The sequence below is a fragment of the Nelumbo lutea genome, chromosome 2 (genome assembly GCF_056320005.1).
Source record: "Nelumbo lutea isolate HS-2025 chromosome 2, American lotus-T2T, whole genome shotgun sequence".
Classification (NCBI taxonomy): domain Eukaryota; kingdom Viridiplantae; phylum Streptophyta; class Magnoliopsida; order Proteales; family Nelumbonaceae; genus Nelumbo; species Nelumbo lutea.
In genome coordinates, this window is record NC_142685.1 from 25,047,009 (window position 1) to 25,067,363 (window position 20,355).

Genomic DNA, 20,355 nt, shown 5'->3' on the forward strand with positions numbered 1-20,355 from the left:
TCAAAGCATCGATACAATACACATATCGATCATATTGTATCGGTACTTAGAAACGACCAAAACACTTTTTTTTAGTTTTTTTTTTCAAATTTTGGTTTTTTGGAAAGCTAAAAACATGTTTTTTATTATTTAAAAAATTGGGGGGTCCAAAATGCCTGGAAACCGTATCTTTTTTTAAATGATACGATACGATGGTGCATATCATATCGATATGATACGATATGCCCAATACGGTGCATATCATATCGATACTTTAAACCATGCGGGTAACAGGTGTGGTGGTGTGGTACAATTGGAATCATCGAAAGGGAATCTTATAGATTTGATGGTGGACTTGAGACTATGTGAATTGTAATTTAGTTTCTTAAGATTTTAGCATGTTTTAAATATGTTGGTAAGGTCTAATTGAACATTTAAAGTGTGAAAGTGGGTTAAAAAGGAGACCGAACCAAAATTGATGCTGATATTTATCAAAGTGTATGGGCAGATTTTGATCGGTTAAAATTCTTCCAATAACTCATCTTTTGTGCACCATAGATTTTTTCAATATTAATGTCTCATCTTCAAATTACAAGGGGCATTTATGTCATTACACTTATCGATTAATGTAATTTAACGATTTTTAACCAACATGACAGTTTTTTTTTTTTTTTGAAAGTTTAGATAATACAATAACACAATTTGAAATTCAGGTATCTCGAATCTCAATGCGTTGCAACAACACGCAGCGCAATACAATTGCACCCGAATTTTGATTGAGAAAGAAAAGACGACTGCATTTGTTTCGTTTGGCTTCCCTTCCTCTTCCCTGCTAGGCTGCAACACTACCACAGGGACAAAACAATCTTTCTCAGATAACACCAAAATCAAATCAGGCCCAAAATGAAAAGCTGCAACGCACAAAAGGCAAAACTGGGCAATCTATAACATACTCTTCGGTGACTTGTAGCCGCTGGATCAGGATCCATGATCAAATCAAAAGAGTGAGAGACCAGATGATAAAGCAATCCCAGCCATGTTCAGGCCTTCCATTCTGAACTCAGGCAATGGGACCCACGCCCAATTTCCCATCCTAAGGTCATATGTCAGCCAAATCAGGTCCCACAAACCCTCACAATTAGACACCAGAACGACCCTGATTATCCCATCTCTCTCCTCCAAACAACCCGTCATTACCCCGTAAGCCTTCTTAATCCTATTCACTAATCCACTTGGAACCTCCGAGACCAAATCCCACACGCGTCCATCCACGCTCAACCGCCAAAGCTCTATGCACGTAAACATCCTCATCTTCCTTGTACGCCCATGCACCAACTCCGACCTAATAATCACCATGTCACCATCACCGTACACGTGTAACTGATCGCTTGCATCAGCCGTACCGAATCCTACCGCCAGCCTCTCCTCAACGCCTCCCCCGTCAAATCTCGGCCGTAGAACCATCGGTTTCTCTCGTTCGGGCCCCAGCGCGATGACGACGCTCTCTGTCCTCCGATGGACGACACTCAGAAACACTGTCCCCTTCTCAGTGACACCTGGCTGATTGGTTTCCCTCTCGATGGCTTCCATCGACCGCCACGTGTCCGTTTCCGAGCCATACACGAACAAAGCGGGGCGGTTCTCGTATAAGTCGGCAAATAAAAATTGGAAGCGGTCGGAACCGGGAGGTCCGGCGATTAATTTCAGTCCTGATCGTCGCCACGATGACGTCCCACGTGGACCCAATGGGCTTGGAGGGATCCTCTTGACGGTGTTGCTCTTCAGATTAACGGAGATCAATTCCCGGCGGTTATTCGACGCAAAGAGAAAGAAGTTGCCGGAGGCGGTCAGGAAGTAAAGATCCTCACCCGGAGGAACGGCTGGAAACAAAAACTCGGCTACCTGTAATTTGAACCAACGGTCTGACCGGTCCGTGAAGCCGTGCAATAAGGAGTTACGAGGTGATCTCTTCTTGTAAACGAAGAGCCAACTGTCGGAGCTGGACCTGGAGTTGTACTCACGTCGGAAGTCCTCGGCGGAGATAACCGACGTTAGTGTTTTACAAACAGTTCTTAAACGGATGATTTCCGGCAAGACAAGCCGGAGTAGAATCTCTTGTATGAGCTCTGATGGAAGGAGACAGAGACCGAGGGAGTTTGACATCAGATTCCGGCTTCCGTCCATTCGCCTCAGGTGAGATGCGGTATTCAGAGGCTGTGAGAATCCGTTGACGGAGTTGAGGGCTTTTTATCGTGGCAGTTTTTTTGGCTTTTGTGCAACTCAGTAATTTGAAAATTATAAATAAACCCGGCTTACTTTTTAATTAATACACGAAAACAAAAGCTCAAAGAAATCGCCGTCGTAGGATTTCTTGTCCCCAATATGGGAATCGGACGGGGTAGATGGATCGTATACTCGGTAGATGATCAAATGATGATGCATGAAAACAACATAGGTTAAAGGAAGAAAAGGTCAACTACGTGGAAGTTTGTTTTGGTGTGGCGAAGATGCATCATGGTTTCATGGACCTACGTGAGTGAAGCACGCGAGCACTAATTGAATGAATTTATTATTAGGGAGGAATGAGTCACGGGCGGTGGTGGGATGGCCATGCATGAAGTATTTGACGTGGACCTTTTTATTTACTAATTATAATTCCTTCTTGGTTAAATGTGTGGTTGGGGTTGCATTGAGCTTTCAGGTTTGCCACGTGGCCTGCCCAGAAGATGTCCACTTGGGTTGCTTTAAAACCTGAGTTTGCTTCGGTTTAAGGCTTCTATTAAGAAAACATACCAGGTTTAAAAAAAAAAAAACTAATTTTATTGTTAAATTACTAGTTACTAATTTCTACTATGCTGTGGGTATCTTTAATACTTGATTCTTTATTTATTTATACAAATTAACGACTCTTGAAAGCTTAAACCATATTAGAATTCGGGAAGAAACCAACTTGGTTACATGATTAACAATTAATACTTTTTAAACATTTAAACTAGAAATATATTATTAATTAATTAATCCATCATTATTTTAAGAAAATCGTAATTTGTGTCGATGCGATTCTTGACGCCGATGCATTTTATTTATTTATTTCTTAATTAGACTAAACATGAAAAAAAAAAACCTAGCTGAATGCCATCTTCAATATGGTTAATTAATTGAAATGAGACTGATTGTAAACCAAATAAGTATACCCACTGTAATTTTCATGTTTTTTTTTTTTGGTATTTATAGAATAAATGTTTATTTCCTTATTTAATTGGATGACTGAAGATCCCTTGCTTGAGAAATAGGATTGCTTCTTCCTATTGGCCAAGCGTCAGATTCACTTCCAAATTCCAATTTATGTATTTCTATATATATACAGTGGGCTACCTAATACTACTTTATATATTTTATTTCTTTAAATATTCTCTAAAACTGAACTACAAGGAACCCACTTAGCTTCATATTAAACAATTACATGTCTGATGTCTCTAGTCACTTTCATCCATTATATTAATAGACCCACCCATCTTCTTATTGATGGCTGGATGAGATTCCTGCAGCAGAATACAACTGTTTATGAGAATAAAAGAGTGTCTGATCGACTGTCTTACTGTGTTTTTCTGGACAGAATTGGTTCTTCTTTTCATGTATTTTGCATAAAATTGTAATAATACTTGATGCTTAAAGAATGAAAATTCAGCTGGATTAGAATACATTACTTGTATTTTCTTAATTTTTTTTTTATTTTAAGTAAGAGTAAAAGTATCTAAAAGCATTTATTATTAATAATTAGTTTGTGGCGAATCGATCATGCTTGTCATCCATGTGCATATCACGTGCCTTAATGTGTCAAGATATTTCTCTATTCCAAGTGTAGTTTGATTCCTACTTATTGATGTTGTGATTGTGCAAAGGAAGAGGATAATATATGTTCAGAAGAGACTTTATTAGTTGAACAATTTGTATATATTATTACAAATAGCGGCCTCAGTCAAGGAGAAGGTGAAACCTTAGTACTCCAAAAGTTTGAAAATGACTTTCAGGGGCCTTGTCTTAGTACTGTTTATTTACTCAAGGCTTTTAAATAAGGCAGCTGAAAGTGGTTTCAAACCGTTGGAGGGTTCAAATGGTTCAATCGCTCGAATCCGGTCCAGATGGGGAGGTTTTAATTTATTCAAGTCACTTTCACTAACTCCCCAACCATGTAAGGTAGTTATCATGGGCCCTATGATACAAGAAAATCGAAGGTGATAGTTACAACTACTGTGCAATCCAGGTAACAGGCTTAGATGCCTAGATGGGGAGGTTTTAAAATTTTAATTTATTCAAGTCACTTTCACCAACTCTCTCTAACATAACCTAAGTTGCCATCTGTGAGATTCTTGGGCCAAAAGAGTCCTCCATTCAGGATTCTTGTTGAACATGATGAGCAGTATATAAGATTTTCTAGCCCAAGTAAGCTTGTCAACATTTTCATCATCAAATACAATATATTTAGCCAAATGGGTGTCCCATTTGCAACATGCTCTAATGCTCATCACTAACTGCAAATGGGGTGGCCCATTTGCACCCACAAACCATTCAAGTGCCTCCAAGTCTGATCTGTGAACAACAAAACACTGAAAGTGTTTTGACTTGTTTAATCTATTTGCTGGTTACCAAAAACTCTGAAATGGGTCATCCAGTCATGATGATCTGGGAGGCTATGGCCTCATCTTGGACCAGAACCAACTTGATCCAACCCTGAAATATGGTCCACATGGTTGGGTTTCAGTGAGTTTGGTTGGCCATGTTCCTCATGCACCATTGCAAGCAGATGTTCAATTCTTCATCTCTAGGCACTATTGAACCTCAATTTTTCTTTCCAAAGATACATTATATATTGCCAGAACAATGGGTACTTTGGGGGTAAGGGAGAAAGTGGATGTGGGTTGGGGAGATGGGCTCTTTAGCCTGTAAGCTTCTCTCCTTTCCTCCATACTAAACAGTACTTTCTTAATGTCAAAAAGTGTTCTATCTTCTAATAAAATATTGGAAATTATGATAGTGGAGGTTATTAGTTACAGCCATTGAACCAGTATGATTTCCTTGGAATATAATTATATATCATAGGTTATATCTTTAAAATATTAATTATAAGGGACCCTACTTACGTTGTTCAAATATCAGATGAAGCTCTGACATTGACTATGTATATTGGTAATAAACTTTTTCTGGTAGAAATATTGGTAATAAAATTAGGGAAAATTCCTGATCAGTACCATGTAATTTGGCTCGAGTGATAATTTGGTCTTCGAAATTTAAAATACGATAATCTAGTACCTAAACTTTTAAAATGTGTCAATCTAGTATTTAAACTTTAAAAATGTGACAATCCAGTACTTATTATGAACCAGTCCGTTAATCAACCATTAAGTGACATTTGAAAAGTCAAAAATGTCCTAAGAACGCCATCTAATTCTCTTTATCAACCATTCAAACATTGACAATAAAATGAACAGTCATAAATTTTATATTCTTGTAAACAGTCACCAACTTTTTTGAATAGAAGATGCTAGGTTTCGGGACTGTTCAGATTTTTGTCAACGTTTGGATGGTTGATAAAGAGAATTAGATGGCATTTGAATGACATTTTTTACTTTTCAAATGTCACTTAATGGTTGATTAACGGACTGGTTAACGACAAATATTGAATTGTAACATTTTGAAAGTTCGAATATTAGATTGTCACATTTTAAAGTTTGGGGACCAAATTGTCACTCAAACCAAAATACAAGTTACTGATCGAAAATTTTTCTATAAAATTATATGCAATTAGAATCGTTCTGGGTTTGAAATAGATCACCCTATTTACAAATACATTTTTCTATTGATATGGCCACACTGTAACCATCAAATGGAGGGTGACATGTAGACCCAGTCAAGGGAAATTTGGGGTAGTTGCTGATGCGAAGGAATAGGATGGGGGAATATATATTACAAAAGAAAAAAAATAGGATGGGGGAATACCGAATTGAAAGGTTCGACCATCTTAAAAACCAGGTCAAACAAGAAACTCTGTCGAGTGAGGAAACTCAGACGAACAAGGAAATATAGTCCCTTTTTGGCCAAAACCCCTCTAGGGGTGCAAATGTAGACCCAGTCAAGGGAAATTTTTTCTTTATATAAATTGTTATGTTTTTCTTTTAATTATTTATTAAAAATTTCAGAACTTGAATCGGATCAAATCAAATTTGGATACCTGATATCCTTAATGGTTTCGGATTTAAATCGATCTGGAAATTGTGAGATCCAGTTGGATCTTCAGAACATGTCATATGTAGGATATGTGCTATCGGATTGGATTCGGATATACCCCGATTTGAATCTTATATGATCCGTTTGCATTCCTAGACTCCTCTATATAAAGCCACTTAAGCCAAGGTTTAATTTGTTTCACTACTTCTCTATCAAAGCTCTGCCTTTCCCTCTTTTTTCCTGGTCTAATTTACACATTGAAGAAACCTCCCTTGGGAGCAACTTCGGGGTCTCTAATGTTATTTGTGCTTGTGGTTATCGAAGCCCTAGGTCTTCTAGATTCTTCCCTTGTTGCATATCTGCACAGTAACAACTAGGGATGGCAACGGGGCGGGTTCAAGGAGGGTTTTGTAAATTCTAGACCTTACTTACCTTCCTAAACCTCCCAACCCGTACTCAGCCCAAAACCCATAACAGGTTGGATTTTGAGATTCCAAAACCTTCTTATACATGAAAATTCAAAACTTCCCTGACCCTGCTCTCCTTGCTTCCCTAAACCTCCCAACCTATACCCGCCCCAAAGCCCATAGCAGGTTGGATTTTGAGAATGCAAATCCTCCCCACACATGAAAATGCAAAACCCTCCCCGACCCTACCATCCCCACATTCAAGGATAAGGCGGGTTGGGTTTATCTAATTTTCTATTATTTCTTGTTATATATAAATAATAAATAAGTAAAATACAATAGTATAGTAGTTGGAAAGTTCAGATTTAGCCTAATACCATTCCCACCTCTACCTGTACGGGTAGAGGTGACTACCCCACGGTAGGTAGAAAATACCATCCTACCAACATGTATCATTCAAATCATTTGGCTATGTTTGGTTTGAAGGCATTTACCTTTTCCTTCCTTTTGGTACATTTTCCTTCAAACGAAATGCATCCTAATAAGCCATCTAGGTTAGGGGTGTTTACAGTCTAGTTGATTGAGGTTTAAAAATGATGTCAGACAAATCAGTAAATTACAGTTTGAAAAGATTAAAATCAAATCAAACCATTTTGATATGGAAACTGTATCGAGCCATATTATTGAAGTCTGGTGTAGTTTCTAATACGATTCAGCCCATTCTATATTGGCTTAACGCAAAGAAAGTCCAAAGAACACCATTACCTCCCAACCCAAAGTTTTCTTTCTTTTTTCTTTTTTTTTTTATTTTTTATGTGCATGTAGAGAGAGAATTAAAGGTTAAAACTTTTATTTTATTATAAAATAAAAGAATTTAATATATATATATATATATATATATATATATATATATATATATATATATATATATTTACGAAAATACCAAACCATTTTGAAGTACAAATCGAATCAAATTACAAATTTGATTTGGTTCGATTCAGCTTTGCAGTTTGGACTTTGGACAGTAGCCACCGTAAGCCGCTGTATGAGCAGCCTCATTCTATTTAAATTTCCTCCTTGTGAAATTAACAACACTTAATCCTTAGGTCTTTGAGTGGGTATTGGATTATGAGGATATCAGAATTCACGTAGCATGAACCATTTTCAAAGGGTCCATTCTATTTTAATTCTTCAGGAATGACAACTATTGGAGGCAATTACATTGATCAGGGAATGTTTATTTTCCTGGGTATACACATCTTCTAGGTGGGTATATTAATTTTTTGATTTATGAGAAAGTTGTCAATACTTGGATGTGACAAAAATATCCCTTTTGATAATGAGATTTTTATAGCTAAAATAGTCATTATCTTATTTATTAGAGAAATAAAAAAATGAATAAATACATTTACCTGGATAAATGTTTCCCAGGAAATACATACCTGGGAATAACTTACTGAAAAGTGGACGGGCCTCTGAACTTTTTATCCATCCGAGCCACATCCTTCATTGCCAAGGCTTCCAAGAAAACCCACTATCCATTGTTGATTTTAAACCAGTTTTGATCCAACAACTTCCAAGCTTGGGTCTTTCACCATTCAGTCGAGTCTTTCAAGCTTGGGTCCAAAATCATCATTGAATTTTCTCCTTTTTGTTAACTTGGGAGCAGAAGCTGGTACACAGTGTGTGGGTTTGTGTCATACAATGTAGCTGTTAGAACCAAACTGAGAAGAGTGTGAGCATTAATTTCAAATCTGCAGCCAAAACTACTGCCAAACCATGCATATCTCGCATGGTTACACAAGTTGAGTGTAGAGTTCACATCTGCTGCGGCCACAGTGACACTACTCCCTTGGGAAACCCTTCAATTATATTAGTAAATAGGAAAAGGAAATTGTTTGAAACTCACCATGAGTTTTCAACATTTCCCTTAAACTCAACCTAACTTTTCAAAATGTCTAAAACTCACCATATCTATAAGTTTTTATTTTCCAAAACTCACCTTCCATTAGTACATCATTAATGCTTCTTAACAGAGATACCCATGTCAGCATAAATAACAATTTTCATAACCAAATTACCCTTGAATGATGAGTTAGAGGAAAAATGGTCATTTTAAGTTTTCAAATTTAGTATTTTGTTATAATTTCCAATGTTTTTATAATTTCTGTTTTTTTTTACATTTTCTATTTTCTACATTCTATAATATTTCCTGTATTTTTTTGTTATTTATTTGTAATTTTTGGTGTTTTTTCTATAATTTTTATTTTCTGATTTTGTTTTTCAATTTCTATAGTTTCTATAATTTGAAAATAATTTTTTATTTTGTTTGCAATTTCTATAATACTTTATATTTTTTTTGTAATTTTTATGTTTTTATGTATTTTATATTTGAAAATATTTTTTGAATTTTTCCTTTTTTTCATGTCTAAATATTAAAATGGTAATTGATGGTGTGCGATCTAGATGTTCTTAGATGTAGGGCAGCTTGGACGCCTATCACCAAGTAGGTCGCTTGAACTGTAAAGAAAATGAGGAATCAGAGAACCCGGGGTGGCTAACCCGACGGGGTTCCAATGCTTAAGTCAGTAATAGTAATAGGCGAGCTGAGAGTTTGAGAAATATGAGAGATAGAATGCACTTAATCGTGTGTACTTGGGTCCCAAGGGGTTGATACCCTTATATAGTTGAACTACCGTGGGTTTCACGAAACAACTTCGAGATTCTCGGCCTGTGTAGATGGGATCTATTCCGCTTTAGAAGGAGAGTAGCGTACCAATCAATGAAGTCTATTGTTATCGTTCGATACAGGCGGGGAGAGGATAAGGCTTGTCATTATGCAGCGTGATCCCGAGAGATTCGAAGTCCGTTGAGAAGCTTCTAGAGTCAATTACGTGTCACTTCGGTACTCGAGAGCTGAAGTGGTTTTGGTGCCAAAGCCGCTCTGGTGCCGAAGTTGCTCTGGTGCCGAGGTACCCGAACACCCAGGCTCCTGATCTGCTGACAAGGCTCCCATTGCCGAATTGTCATCCTGTTGGTAGGTTGTGTCCATGTGTCCTTTACCTACTATGTCGGGCCAAATCATCTCTCATTAGTAATATATTAACACCCATTAATTTATTTTGTATATATCTTATATTTTTCTATGAAGAAGGTTAAAATGGTAATATATTAACACCCATTAGTTTGTTAATTTGTTTAACGTAGTTAGTGACATATTAAAGTTTAGATATTTTAAAAAGTTGTGATGAATTTAAAAAAAATGCAAAAATTCATGGTAAGTTTTAGACAATTTTTCAATAGAAAAATGCCAGCATTTGCATTTTACCCCTTTTTTTATTTCAAACTCATGTGTCTGCAATTCATTGGGGTCCCACCCATGCGACCAGGATGCAGCAGAATGCTCTCATTATTGCAAATTTCACGACGTACGTTGGTCAGCTTCTATTCCCCTATTGGCTATTGCTCAGGCTTTTACCTAACAGTAAGGGCATTGTTGCAAAACTTCCCTTGAAAAACAAGTACCTTAATTGGGAATTGTGATTGTCCAAATTGTTTCTTCAAACTTATATGTTTTCTTTAATCTAAGTAGGTCGAACCCCACTTCAATTGCTCAGTCACAGCCAGATTTGATTGAAAAATTAACCTTTCGTATTCAGTGTCCACATGAACCTTTCATTTCATTTCAATTAAAAGAGACTGAATAATTATTAATGTCCACCACCCTCCTTTTCCGGCACCGGCGACCTATAACGACAACCGGCGATCACCCCCTTCTTTGTTTATTTGTTTTTGGGCGGTGCAGCCCGATAAGATAGCTCTCTGTCCAGTGTCCAACATATCTTCTGCTCTCGCTCCCTTGTATTATGCGCAACACTTGGCGTTGGATTTTATCACTCTGAATTCTTTATTCTGAATCCTCCGGCGGAGGAACCTGTAGTCACGTTAGTCTTTTACACCTACAAACCCAGTAGTTTATCGAAATTTTTTCGGAGAAGTATTACGAGACTGTAGACTGTAAAAAATTTGAACTGGCTTAAACGATGATGGATGGTTCAATCGAGCGGTGACCCCTGAAAACCCTAAAAAAGCTCAAGGAAATGCGGTCTCCCTGTGTCAAATCAAATGTAAAGAGAAGAAGAAGAAACAGTTTTTTTTTTTTTTTTTTTTTTTTTTTTTTTTTTTTTTTTTTTTATAATGCAATCAAACTATTAGTATTTATTATCCGATTTAAAGAACCACTGCAAACAAATCAATCCTTTATACAGACATCCATTATACTATAAATACAGAAACCCAAAACAAAGTCAAGCACTTAAGACTATTTTCTTCCCTCATCCTCGTAAATTTTCTGAAAGAAATGGAAAAACAGAAACATTTTCCTTTTCTTTCTTTTAATGGGTTCCACGGTTAATCATCTCCCTGTATTGATTCAACGAATCCTGCCTCTGCAACCTCATCTCTTCATTGAATTTCTTTATAAACGCTTCCACCCGCCGGTTCAGCTCGTCTTGATTCAACGACGGTTCTTTCCGTAGCTTCCCTGAACCACCGGGGGATGGACTCAGCGACGTCTCCAGATTAGTACGGTCCCTGAACGTCTCTGCTTTCTTCACTTTCGCGGGGGTTGGCTCTTGCGTTCCTTGGCTCGGGTTGCTGTAGCGACCGTGTGTTTCCCACGTCTCCAACTTCTTCAGATGCCTCGTCAGTGGCATCGGCCGGCCGGCCATTATCATCTTTCACGTGTTCTCCAGCGTATCGTTTCGTTTCGGCTTCGTCACCCGTAACGCCCTTCCACCTAATCAGTAGTGACAGTAAACAATGCCATCGGAATGTTAATGTTTTTCCAATACATTTCTATGAACTTTTTCTCTATAAATTGCGATCTGTGTTCACGCATTTGTCTTGATCAAACAGTGCCAGGACTATGTAATTGAAAATTGGAATCTTTATATTTCTCCATAGATTTTAGCGGCAAATAAACGCAGTTTTTTTTTTCTCATCACATATAATGTCCATAAATTATGAAAAACGAAAAGAAATAAAAAAAAAAAAACAAAGTAGCAAAAACTGAAAAAGAAAAGAAGCCAGAAGCATTCCCGCCAGGTGGCCAGCCGGATTCATGGCAATACGACGGGAAAATCTCCTTCCACCGCCGAGGAAATTGATGCAAATTATAAACAAAGAAAATGGGCTTCCGATAACGTGCACCAAGAAGGCCGGTACATGTTACCTTCTCGCTAAAAATCTCATCTTTATAATATTTGACAATGAGTTCAGAGAGAGAAAGAGTGAGAGTGTAGTAATACCTTCAGGGCTAGCTCCGTCAAATCCCTACGCTGCGGAGTCCAAGTCAATCTAGAGATAACAAAATCATCCTCGTCATACTCCTCCGGAGCTCTCGTCAAAGGGGTTTCAACCTCCGGATGATCGCCGGTTGTCGTTATAGGTCGTCGGTGCCGAAAAAGAGAAGATAACTCGGGTGAAGGGAGAAGAACGAGTGGTCAGGGAACGAGCTAACGGCCGTTCCGTTAGCCCCGCATGCGGGACAAGCTAACTGCGTGCGAAGGGACAGATGGCGGACATTCGGCGTGTGGAGCATTTGTGGGGCGAGAGCTTGTGGGGCGCAGATTTAAACTCCTTGGGCCCATTACACTAAAACCCTCATTATCTTGAGCGCCATCATCAATTCATCATTCATATGTAAACGTACATCTTCACTATTATTTACAAAGGCCTTTCTCAAATATTCCCTTTCTTTTTTTATTTAAATTTCTCCAATCCCATGAACCTTTTTTTTTCGAAGGTTTGAATTTAAAAAGCTTTTATTGTTTCAGGTATTTTGCCAATTGGAGATATTTCCAATACACAGCTGGGATGTGCTATGGGGCACTTATGGGGTGCCAATGTGAATTTGTATTTTATTAAGATAAACCATATTACATAGATTATACTAGTGGGCACCCATATGATGTACGAGATTGTTAAGGAAAGCTAAACAATAAAACACATAAGAGTATGCAATTGTTTTATATTTCTTACTTTTTAAATAATTATTAATTATTTATATTTTATAATACTTTTAATAACTTTTTATAATACAAAAATAACAATAATTTATTTCAGCTAAGTTTGTTCATCGAAATGATGAGACCTACCAACCCGACCAACTCGACCCAAATTGCTTAGGTTCTAATACTTCTCGATGAAATTGGATCAGTTTCACTGTGGCCATTTGTAAATTGACCAAAATCGAATGACCCAATCATAGATATATATTAATATTTTTATATTTTAAATATAATTTTTGAATACAGGAAAGTGGGGAAATTCTCATATTTCTTATTCTCAAGTATTTTATATTGTAAATTTATTCTTTTAATAATGTTAATGTCATTTTTTAAATTTAAAATTAAGTTTTCAATTTAATACTTTAAACCAATTGATCAAACAGGAAATCAACCCATACCAATACAACCCGATTTAGTTAGTTTTTACTAATGTTCAGTTGATTTCAGGTAACCAACTCTCCAACCTAACCATATCGATTTGGTTGGCCAAATAGCCTACAACCGAACTAAACCAAACCGTGATCAACACTCCTAATTTCATCTAAATTAATATTTTAATCTCTAATAAATAAAAATAGTTTAATATCTAAAAATTATTAAAAATTTATAACAAAAATACACAATTATTAAAAACATTATGATAATAAAAATAAAATAATTACAAAAATACAAAAAATACTAAAGAAATAAATTAAGTTAGTCAATAAATATTGTAATCTCAAATAATATTAATATCTAATAAATATCAATGAATAAAGTACAACAAAAATACAATAATACAATAAGTATAGTAAATTAAATTTAAAATGTTAAACAACAATAGTTTAATGTCCAATAGTTATTAAAAATTTTCTGTTAAATAACAAAAAAACTATAGATTTATACATAATTTTGGAAAATATACTTATCATAAAAAACTATAAATAATTGCTGAAAATACAATAAATTTTAATTTTAGCATATTAAATATATAATAAATATAGATTAAGATTTTAAAATTATTATTAATGAATACTATTTTTTTGAAAGTTATTTTTCTATAGTTATTAATTGATTTAAGTGAAATTGGTTATTTAAAATAGTATTTAGTTATTTAAATAATATCCTTATTTCAATTCTATAATTTTAATTATTTATTGAATTTAATAATCTATAAAATTATAATTCATTCTATTGTTACATAATTCTATTATGAATTTTGTAAAAATATTACATTATTATTACTTTGAATATTATGTTATGATTTTAAATATTTAAAACGTTATTTAAATAATATCTCAAATGTTTAAAAATACTCATTATTTGAATTTAAGATATTTAGTTATTGAAATATTTAAATAATTGAATATTTTTCTATATAATGATTTAGCTATTGTTAGTATATTTTACTTAAGATATTTAGTTCTTGAAATATTGAATAATATTTTATTTTTTAACGTTAAATTTCTATTATTTGAATAAAATTTAATTTGAATAATTTAAAAAATCATAATTTATTCTGTTAGTACATAATTTCGTGATGAATTTTGTAAAAATATAAAAGTATTAAAGATATGAATATTATTAAATCTATTATAATTATTTTTTGTGTTTTTAATAAAAATTTTAAAGTTTATACTATTATTAAATAATTTAATTATTAATTTTGTAAAAATATTAAATTATTATTAATTTGAATGTTATGTTATGATATTTTTTATTTTAATGCATAATTCCGTTATTTTAACTATTTAAAATATAGTTATGTTAAATATTTCGTTATTTCAAATATTTAGTTATTTAAATAATAAATAAAATATATTAAAAATACTCGTTATTTGAATTTAATATGTTTAGTTATTGAAATATTTAAATAATTAAATATCAATCTTTGTAATTATTTAGCTATTCTTAGTATTTTATTAATTAAGATATTTAGTTATTGAAATATTGAAATAATATTTTATTTTTGAATGTTCAATTTCTATTATTTGTATTAAATTTAATTTTAATAATCTGGAAAATCATAATTTATATCGTTAGTACATAATTTCGTGATGAATTTTATAAAAATATAAAACTATTAATAATATGAATATTATTAAATGTATTATAATTCTTTTTGTGTTTTTAATAAATATTTTAAAGTTTATACTATTATTACATAATTTTGTTATTAATTTTGTAAAAGTATTAAATTATTATTAATTTTAATATTATGTTGTGATTTTTATTTTATTTTAAGTTTTTTTATTTTATTTCATAATTCCGTTATTTTAACTATTTAAAATATAGTTATGTTAAATATTTCATTATTTCAAATATTTAGTTATTTAAATATTTAAATAATATATAAGATATATTAAAAATGCTCGTTATTTTAATTTAAGATATTTAGTTATTGAAATATTTAAATAATTAAATATTTTTTATATAATTATTTAGCTATTTTTAGTATTTTATTATTTAATATATTTAGTTATTGAAATATTGAAATAATATTTTATTTTTTTAGTATTAAATTTCTATTATTTGAATAAAATTTAATTTGAATAATCTGGAAAATCATAATTTATATTGTTAGTACATAATTTCGTGATGAATTTTGTAGAAATATAAAACTATAATAATATGGATATTATTAAATCTTTTATAATTATTTTTTGTGTTTTTAATAAATATTTTAAAGTTATTATATAATTTGTTGAAATATTTAATTAATTCTTAAAATTTTTAATTTAAACTTTCTTTGGAAAGATATAGATAAAAAGTGGCAAAGATGATAAATAGGAATTAGAGATAATTTGGAGAGAAATTCTCTCATAAATTAGAGATAAGTTAGGAGATAAATAGGAAAGATGATTTAGGAGAAAGTGGGGAGGTAGTTTAGGATAAATTTTAGGAGAGGAGATTGTTGGGAAAGTGTGGGTGAGAGAGAGAGAGAGATATTTTAGATGAATTTTTATGAGGAAGGAGGGTATCTCATTGGTTCTTTAAAAAAATGACAGAGAAGAAAAAAATTAAAAAGAGAAAAAAAAAGAGAAAAATTCTTCATTGCCTTGTTTTAATATATATATATATATATATATATATATGTATATATATATATATATATGTATATATATATATATATATATATATATATATATTATGATGAATAGTCTCCCTTCTGTAGGGTTATCCCTATTTCCCTGGCCTACCCCCATTCCAGCTAAGATCTTGATACATCAAGCTGCAACCTTTCCACAAGGTGGTCTTGATTTGAAATTTGAACATCACCAAAGGACTTATGCTCATCCTGTTGTCCATTTGGCTCAATTCGATAAAAGACATCAATGGTCTCTCCATCTTTGTCAGTCTCCCTTCTACTAGGTACTACAATGTCAATTCTAGGCTCATTCATTTGAGTTTCTGAATGTGCCACTTTGAGAGTCACTGTTAACTCCATTTTCTCCAACAATGACCATCCATCGTGCTTCCTCCTCCACCCAGACTTCCTTCCCCTTAAATCTTCTCCCCACTTCTGCAGAAATATCTGGCCCCGCTAAAACTCTGTAAATCCACTCTTATTCAATAGTATGGATTCATTCCAAGTTGCCTAACTCTCAGTATTCTCAGGTAGGGTCTTTGGTCAGACTCTTACCTCTATCAGTGAATCCCCATCCTTTACTCTTGTAATTTTTTCTGGATAGAGAGAGACGAGAGAGAAGAGAAGAGAGAGGAGAGGAGAAGGGAGAGAGAGAGAGATTCGATTGGGAATCAAAACTATAGCTGGCGGCGCCTAGCTTATCATTTATAATAACTTAATTTAACAAATAAGAAAAAAATACAATTATGCCCCTAGAGGCACTCCCTACTAACAAACAAATAAGAAGAAAATAAAAGACACTGACTAACTCTCTTTTTTAATTGTACCCTTTCGCCACCAGACGAGCTTCGTAGGTCTCAACCCTACCATCGGGGCCCTTCTTCCTCTTGTAGATCCATTTGCAACCAATTGCTTTTACCCCAGAGGGTGGATCTACTAGAGTCCAGACTCCATTAGCCTCCATTGAGTCCATCTCAGCTCTCATGGAAGCTGGTTCCTTCCTTTGTGTGTTTCTAACTTGGCTTTCAAGATCTTTTATTGGTACTAACACCAAAACCTTGTTAATGATTCTTTGCTAGACTGGAGATAAACTATTTGTAACTAATTCTATTTTGTATGTCTTCATATTTGGGATTCATATTTTCTAGGTCTAAGTATTTCAGTTTTTTTACCCATCTACTAATTTATACTTTCAAAATTATTGGTAGTTCACAACCAATTTAATTCTTGGATTTTTCTACATTTATTTTCTTATTTCCAAAATCAAGGTTAGATCTGTCATTGAGTAAATCCTATACCCTAATTTTTTATTGGAAACGATAATTTCATTAAGGAGCATTTGAAGTACAGAAATGAATCCCTAGTAGAGGGAGTTGAACAACAAACATAATACATTACAGCACTGCCCAGTAGGGGTGTCCATGAAAAACCGAAAAACCGAACCAAACCAAATCGAGAAAACCGAACCGATCGATTTGATTTCGGTTAACCTACAAAAAATAGGTAGTTAATTGAACCGACCAGTATATATTTTTTAATATGTCACATATTTTCTGTATATTATATATAATTATATATTCATTATATATATAAATATATACTTATATTATAATTATAATAATCTATTAATAAATATATTATATATTTTTAAAATATTTATAATATATTATATATCATTTATTATTTATAATATAATATTATATATATATTTATATAATATATATTATAAATATAAAAAACCGAAGAACCGAACTGATGGACCAGTTAACCAGTGGTACCGGTTCGGTTTTGGTTTGGAGAAATGGAAAAACCAGTACCACTAGTTTGGTTTGCAAAATATGGCCATAATTTGATTAACCAAACCGTGGACACCCCTCCTGCCAAGTACAAACCCTCCCTTGCAGTCCCTTGTTCCGCTAAACCATTAGCTGATCTTCTTGCCCATTTAAAACAATCACACTCGTTAAACTAATTGTCTTTGTGGTCACGCTCCCAAACAACCTGACTGCATCCACCCATTATCAATTGAGAATCACATATACCCTGAATTTCTCTATTTCAAATTATTGTTTTCAAACCCTAGTTTCTCCACGTTAAGATCATCAACCATTTAGACCTAATAACCTACTTTAAGAATCATCCATCACCATCCTCTAAGCCTTAACCCAACTATATGGGGTTGGCTACATGAATCCTGTTTGAAATTTCCTTCATGCTTTATGTGTTTTTTTATCAACCCTGGTACATTGACTGTTTTATTTTGATAATTCTCACTTTTAATTGGTGAAAATAATATATATTCTCGAAACTTTTTTCTGGCTAATATTCTGGACACTTGGATTCTTTTATTTCTTCTGATGCTTAGTATTACTTCCTCAAAATATGCAGGCATGCACAGAGCGGCAGTATCCACCAATTGAAGTGGCCCAGGTAATAGATTCTGCTGTTAAAAGCTTGCAGCCATGTTGTTCTCAGAATCTTCCCATTTATGGAGAAATTTGGAAGTGCATGTCAATTGTAAGAAACCAGATATTGGCACTTGTATCAACATAGACTCAACCACCCTACAGTAGTGTCTACTGTGTATATTACAGTTATGCTAAGTGAAAAAATTTTGTCGTCTAAATTCTTTTCTTTTGCTTACCCCCCAAAAAAGCTCCAATTGTAGGGATCAATCCAACAATCCTTTCTTGGGGTATTTGGGAAGTCATGTCAGATACTGATGAAGGAAGATTTGGCCCGGCCTCTTGACCACCCAACACGTGGCAGAAGCAAAAGCTCGGCACGGTAGTATGCTCAAAGCGCAAGCTCCGAAAGGAGGAATCAGCGATCTAAGCTCCCCAAAAGGAGCCCAAACTCTCCCTTTGACCCCGAACCTTACGAAAAGCGCAAAGGGAAATAACCCGAACTGGCCCACCCCAGGGCAGTTCGGGCCACACCTCTATCCGAACTCAAGATTTCACCTCGCACACCACTCCAGCACTGTCTCCAGGCCGCCAAACTAGACAACCGTACCTGACACCAAAGGAGTTTGTATCCTGAGGCGGCACACCTGACTGACTTAGGATCTGACACTTGACAGCCGCACTTCAACGGCCACCTGCCACCGCCACCTCCAGTCACAGGGACGGCTCTGACAAAGAGAGAAGTGGCGGTTGCCTGCCCCAGCAGAGGTGATGACACCCGAACTGGCAGAAGCGCAGAGGTAATGATACCCGACCTGACAGAAGCTTGAGAGTGAGTGCGCGAAGTGGTTATAAAAGGCTCTCTTCCCCCCAAGAAGGAGGTATGTGATAACTTTGCGCCATCTGGTTTTTTATCTTGCCTTTGAGAAGATACTAACTTGAGCTTCGGAACACTCTCACCGGGTTCCTCCCCGGAGATTACTTGCTTTCTTCCCCGTTTTAGGCACCTTTTGCTCCAATCAGAGGCAAGATCGTTGACAATTAAGACTGACCGAATTGCACTCCATCAATTGGCGCCGTCTGTGGGAAACACTTCTAAAAGCCTCCCTCTAAAACTCTCATAACCCCCTTCTTTTTTCCAAGAAACCCCAACACCCATGGCTTCTTCCAGGAATGTCGGACGTAGCACGGAGATGAACGCCACCGGGGAACAACTTCAAGTCCCCGTGGTGTATATTGAACAGTTCACCATCCCCCTTCCGGTGGATGGGATCCCCAGCATGAATGCGCCATGAATAGTGGCGCCCGTGAATCTTCCCGCCATGAGTGTCCCCCTTCCTCTCCCTGTCGAGACAACCTTTACCGAACCAACTATTGTCCCCCTGGCGACTAGACAAAACCAGTTTGATGACTTGATGCAGTGCATGCGGGCAATGCAATCCCAAATGCAGCAGTTCCAGCAGCATCAGCTCCAATAGCACCAAGTACTGCACCACATCTCTTAGTACCACTATCAACAATAGTTCTCCCAACTGCCTCTGAACCAACCACAGCTTCCACCTCGGCACCCCGCCCCAAAGCCGGTTAAGCCCTCCCCTCAGGGCGGACGCCTTCACCGAGGAGAAGCCTCTCAACTTCAGAACCCGTCCAAGAGCCAAGCCTCATCCCCGGGCCGGAGGGAAAGAAAAATCATCCCTGCCTCGCAGCTCGTCGGCGGGTCGAGAACCACGCCTGCCAAGTCAACACCTCGGCACTCCAAGTCTGAGCTCTCACCCACAGAGAACCGATTTAGCATCCTAGCAGTGGACTACCAACAGTCCAGGCCCATCAAGCTCGGAAACACCGAGGCCAGCAGCGCCAGTACCAGGCCCACTCAACAACGAAGATGCTAGCGAAGTCGCCGGACTACCACTCGTTTCCTGCCCGAGCTCTGAGGTAAAGAAGAGACAAGCTCGGATGAGGTAAAAGCTGCCCTTATTCTCTCAGTCCCTTCCCCCCTCTCATCAGAACTCCTTGCAGTCCCCATGCCCAGAGATTTCAAACTCCCCCCTTTGGACAAGTATGATGGGTCCTTCGACCCCAACGACCACGTCGATGCCTTCCAGTCCCAAATGCACCTGGCAAGGGCCAGTGAATCATGCATGTGTGTGGCCTTCACTACCACCTTCAGGGGGGTGGCCCACACCTGGTACAGGAACCTG

The 20,355-nt window shown here is 35.7% G+C and overlaps 1 protein-coding gene and 1 long non-coding RNA gene across 2 annotated transcripts; both read right to left on the bottom strand.

Moving 5' to 3' along the window:
* Nucleotides 1-488: 488 nt before the first annotated feature.
* LOC148869290 (GRAS family transcription factor family protein) lies at nt 489-2,524 on the bottom strand. The gene is made up of 2 exons (XM_088972104.1): nt 933-2,524; nt 489-824 (listed from the first exon to the last, which is right to left on the bottom strand). The coding sequence occupies exon 1, from the start codon at nt 2,161-2,163 to the stop codon at nt 976-978; it is 1,188 nt and encodes a 395-aa protein (XP_088828230.1). The 5' UTR covers nt 2,164-2,524; the 3' UTR covers nt 489-824; nt 933-975.
* An 8,299-nt stretch (nt 2,525-10,823) lies between these two features.
* Nucleotides 10,824-12,154, bottom strand: LOC148869291 (uncharacterized). The gene is made up of 2 exons (XR_016106782.1): nt 11,921-12,154; nt 10,824-11,409 (listed from the first exon to the last, which is right to left on the bottom strand). It is a non-coding gene; the product is annotated as an uncharacterized LOC148869291 (long non-coding RNA).
* Between the last annotated feature and the right edge of the window lie 8,201 nt (nt 12,155-20,355).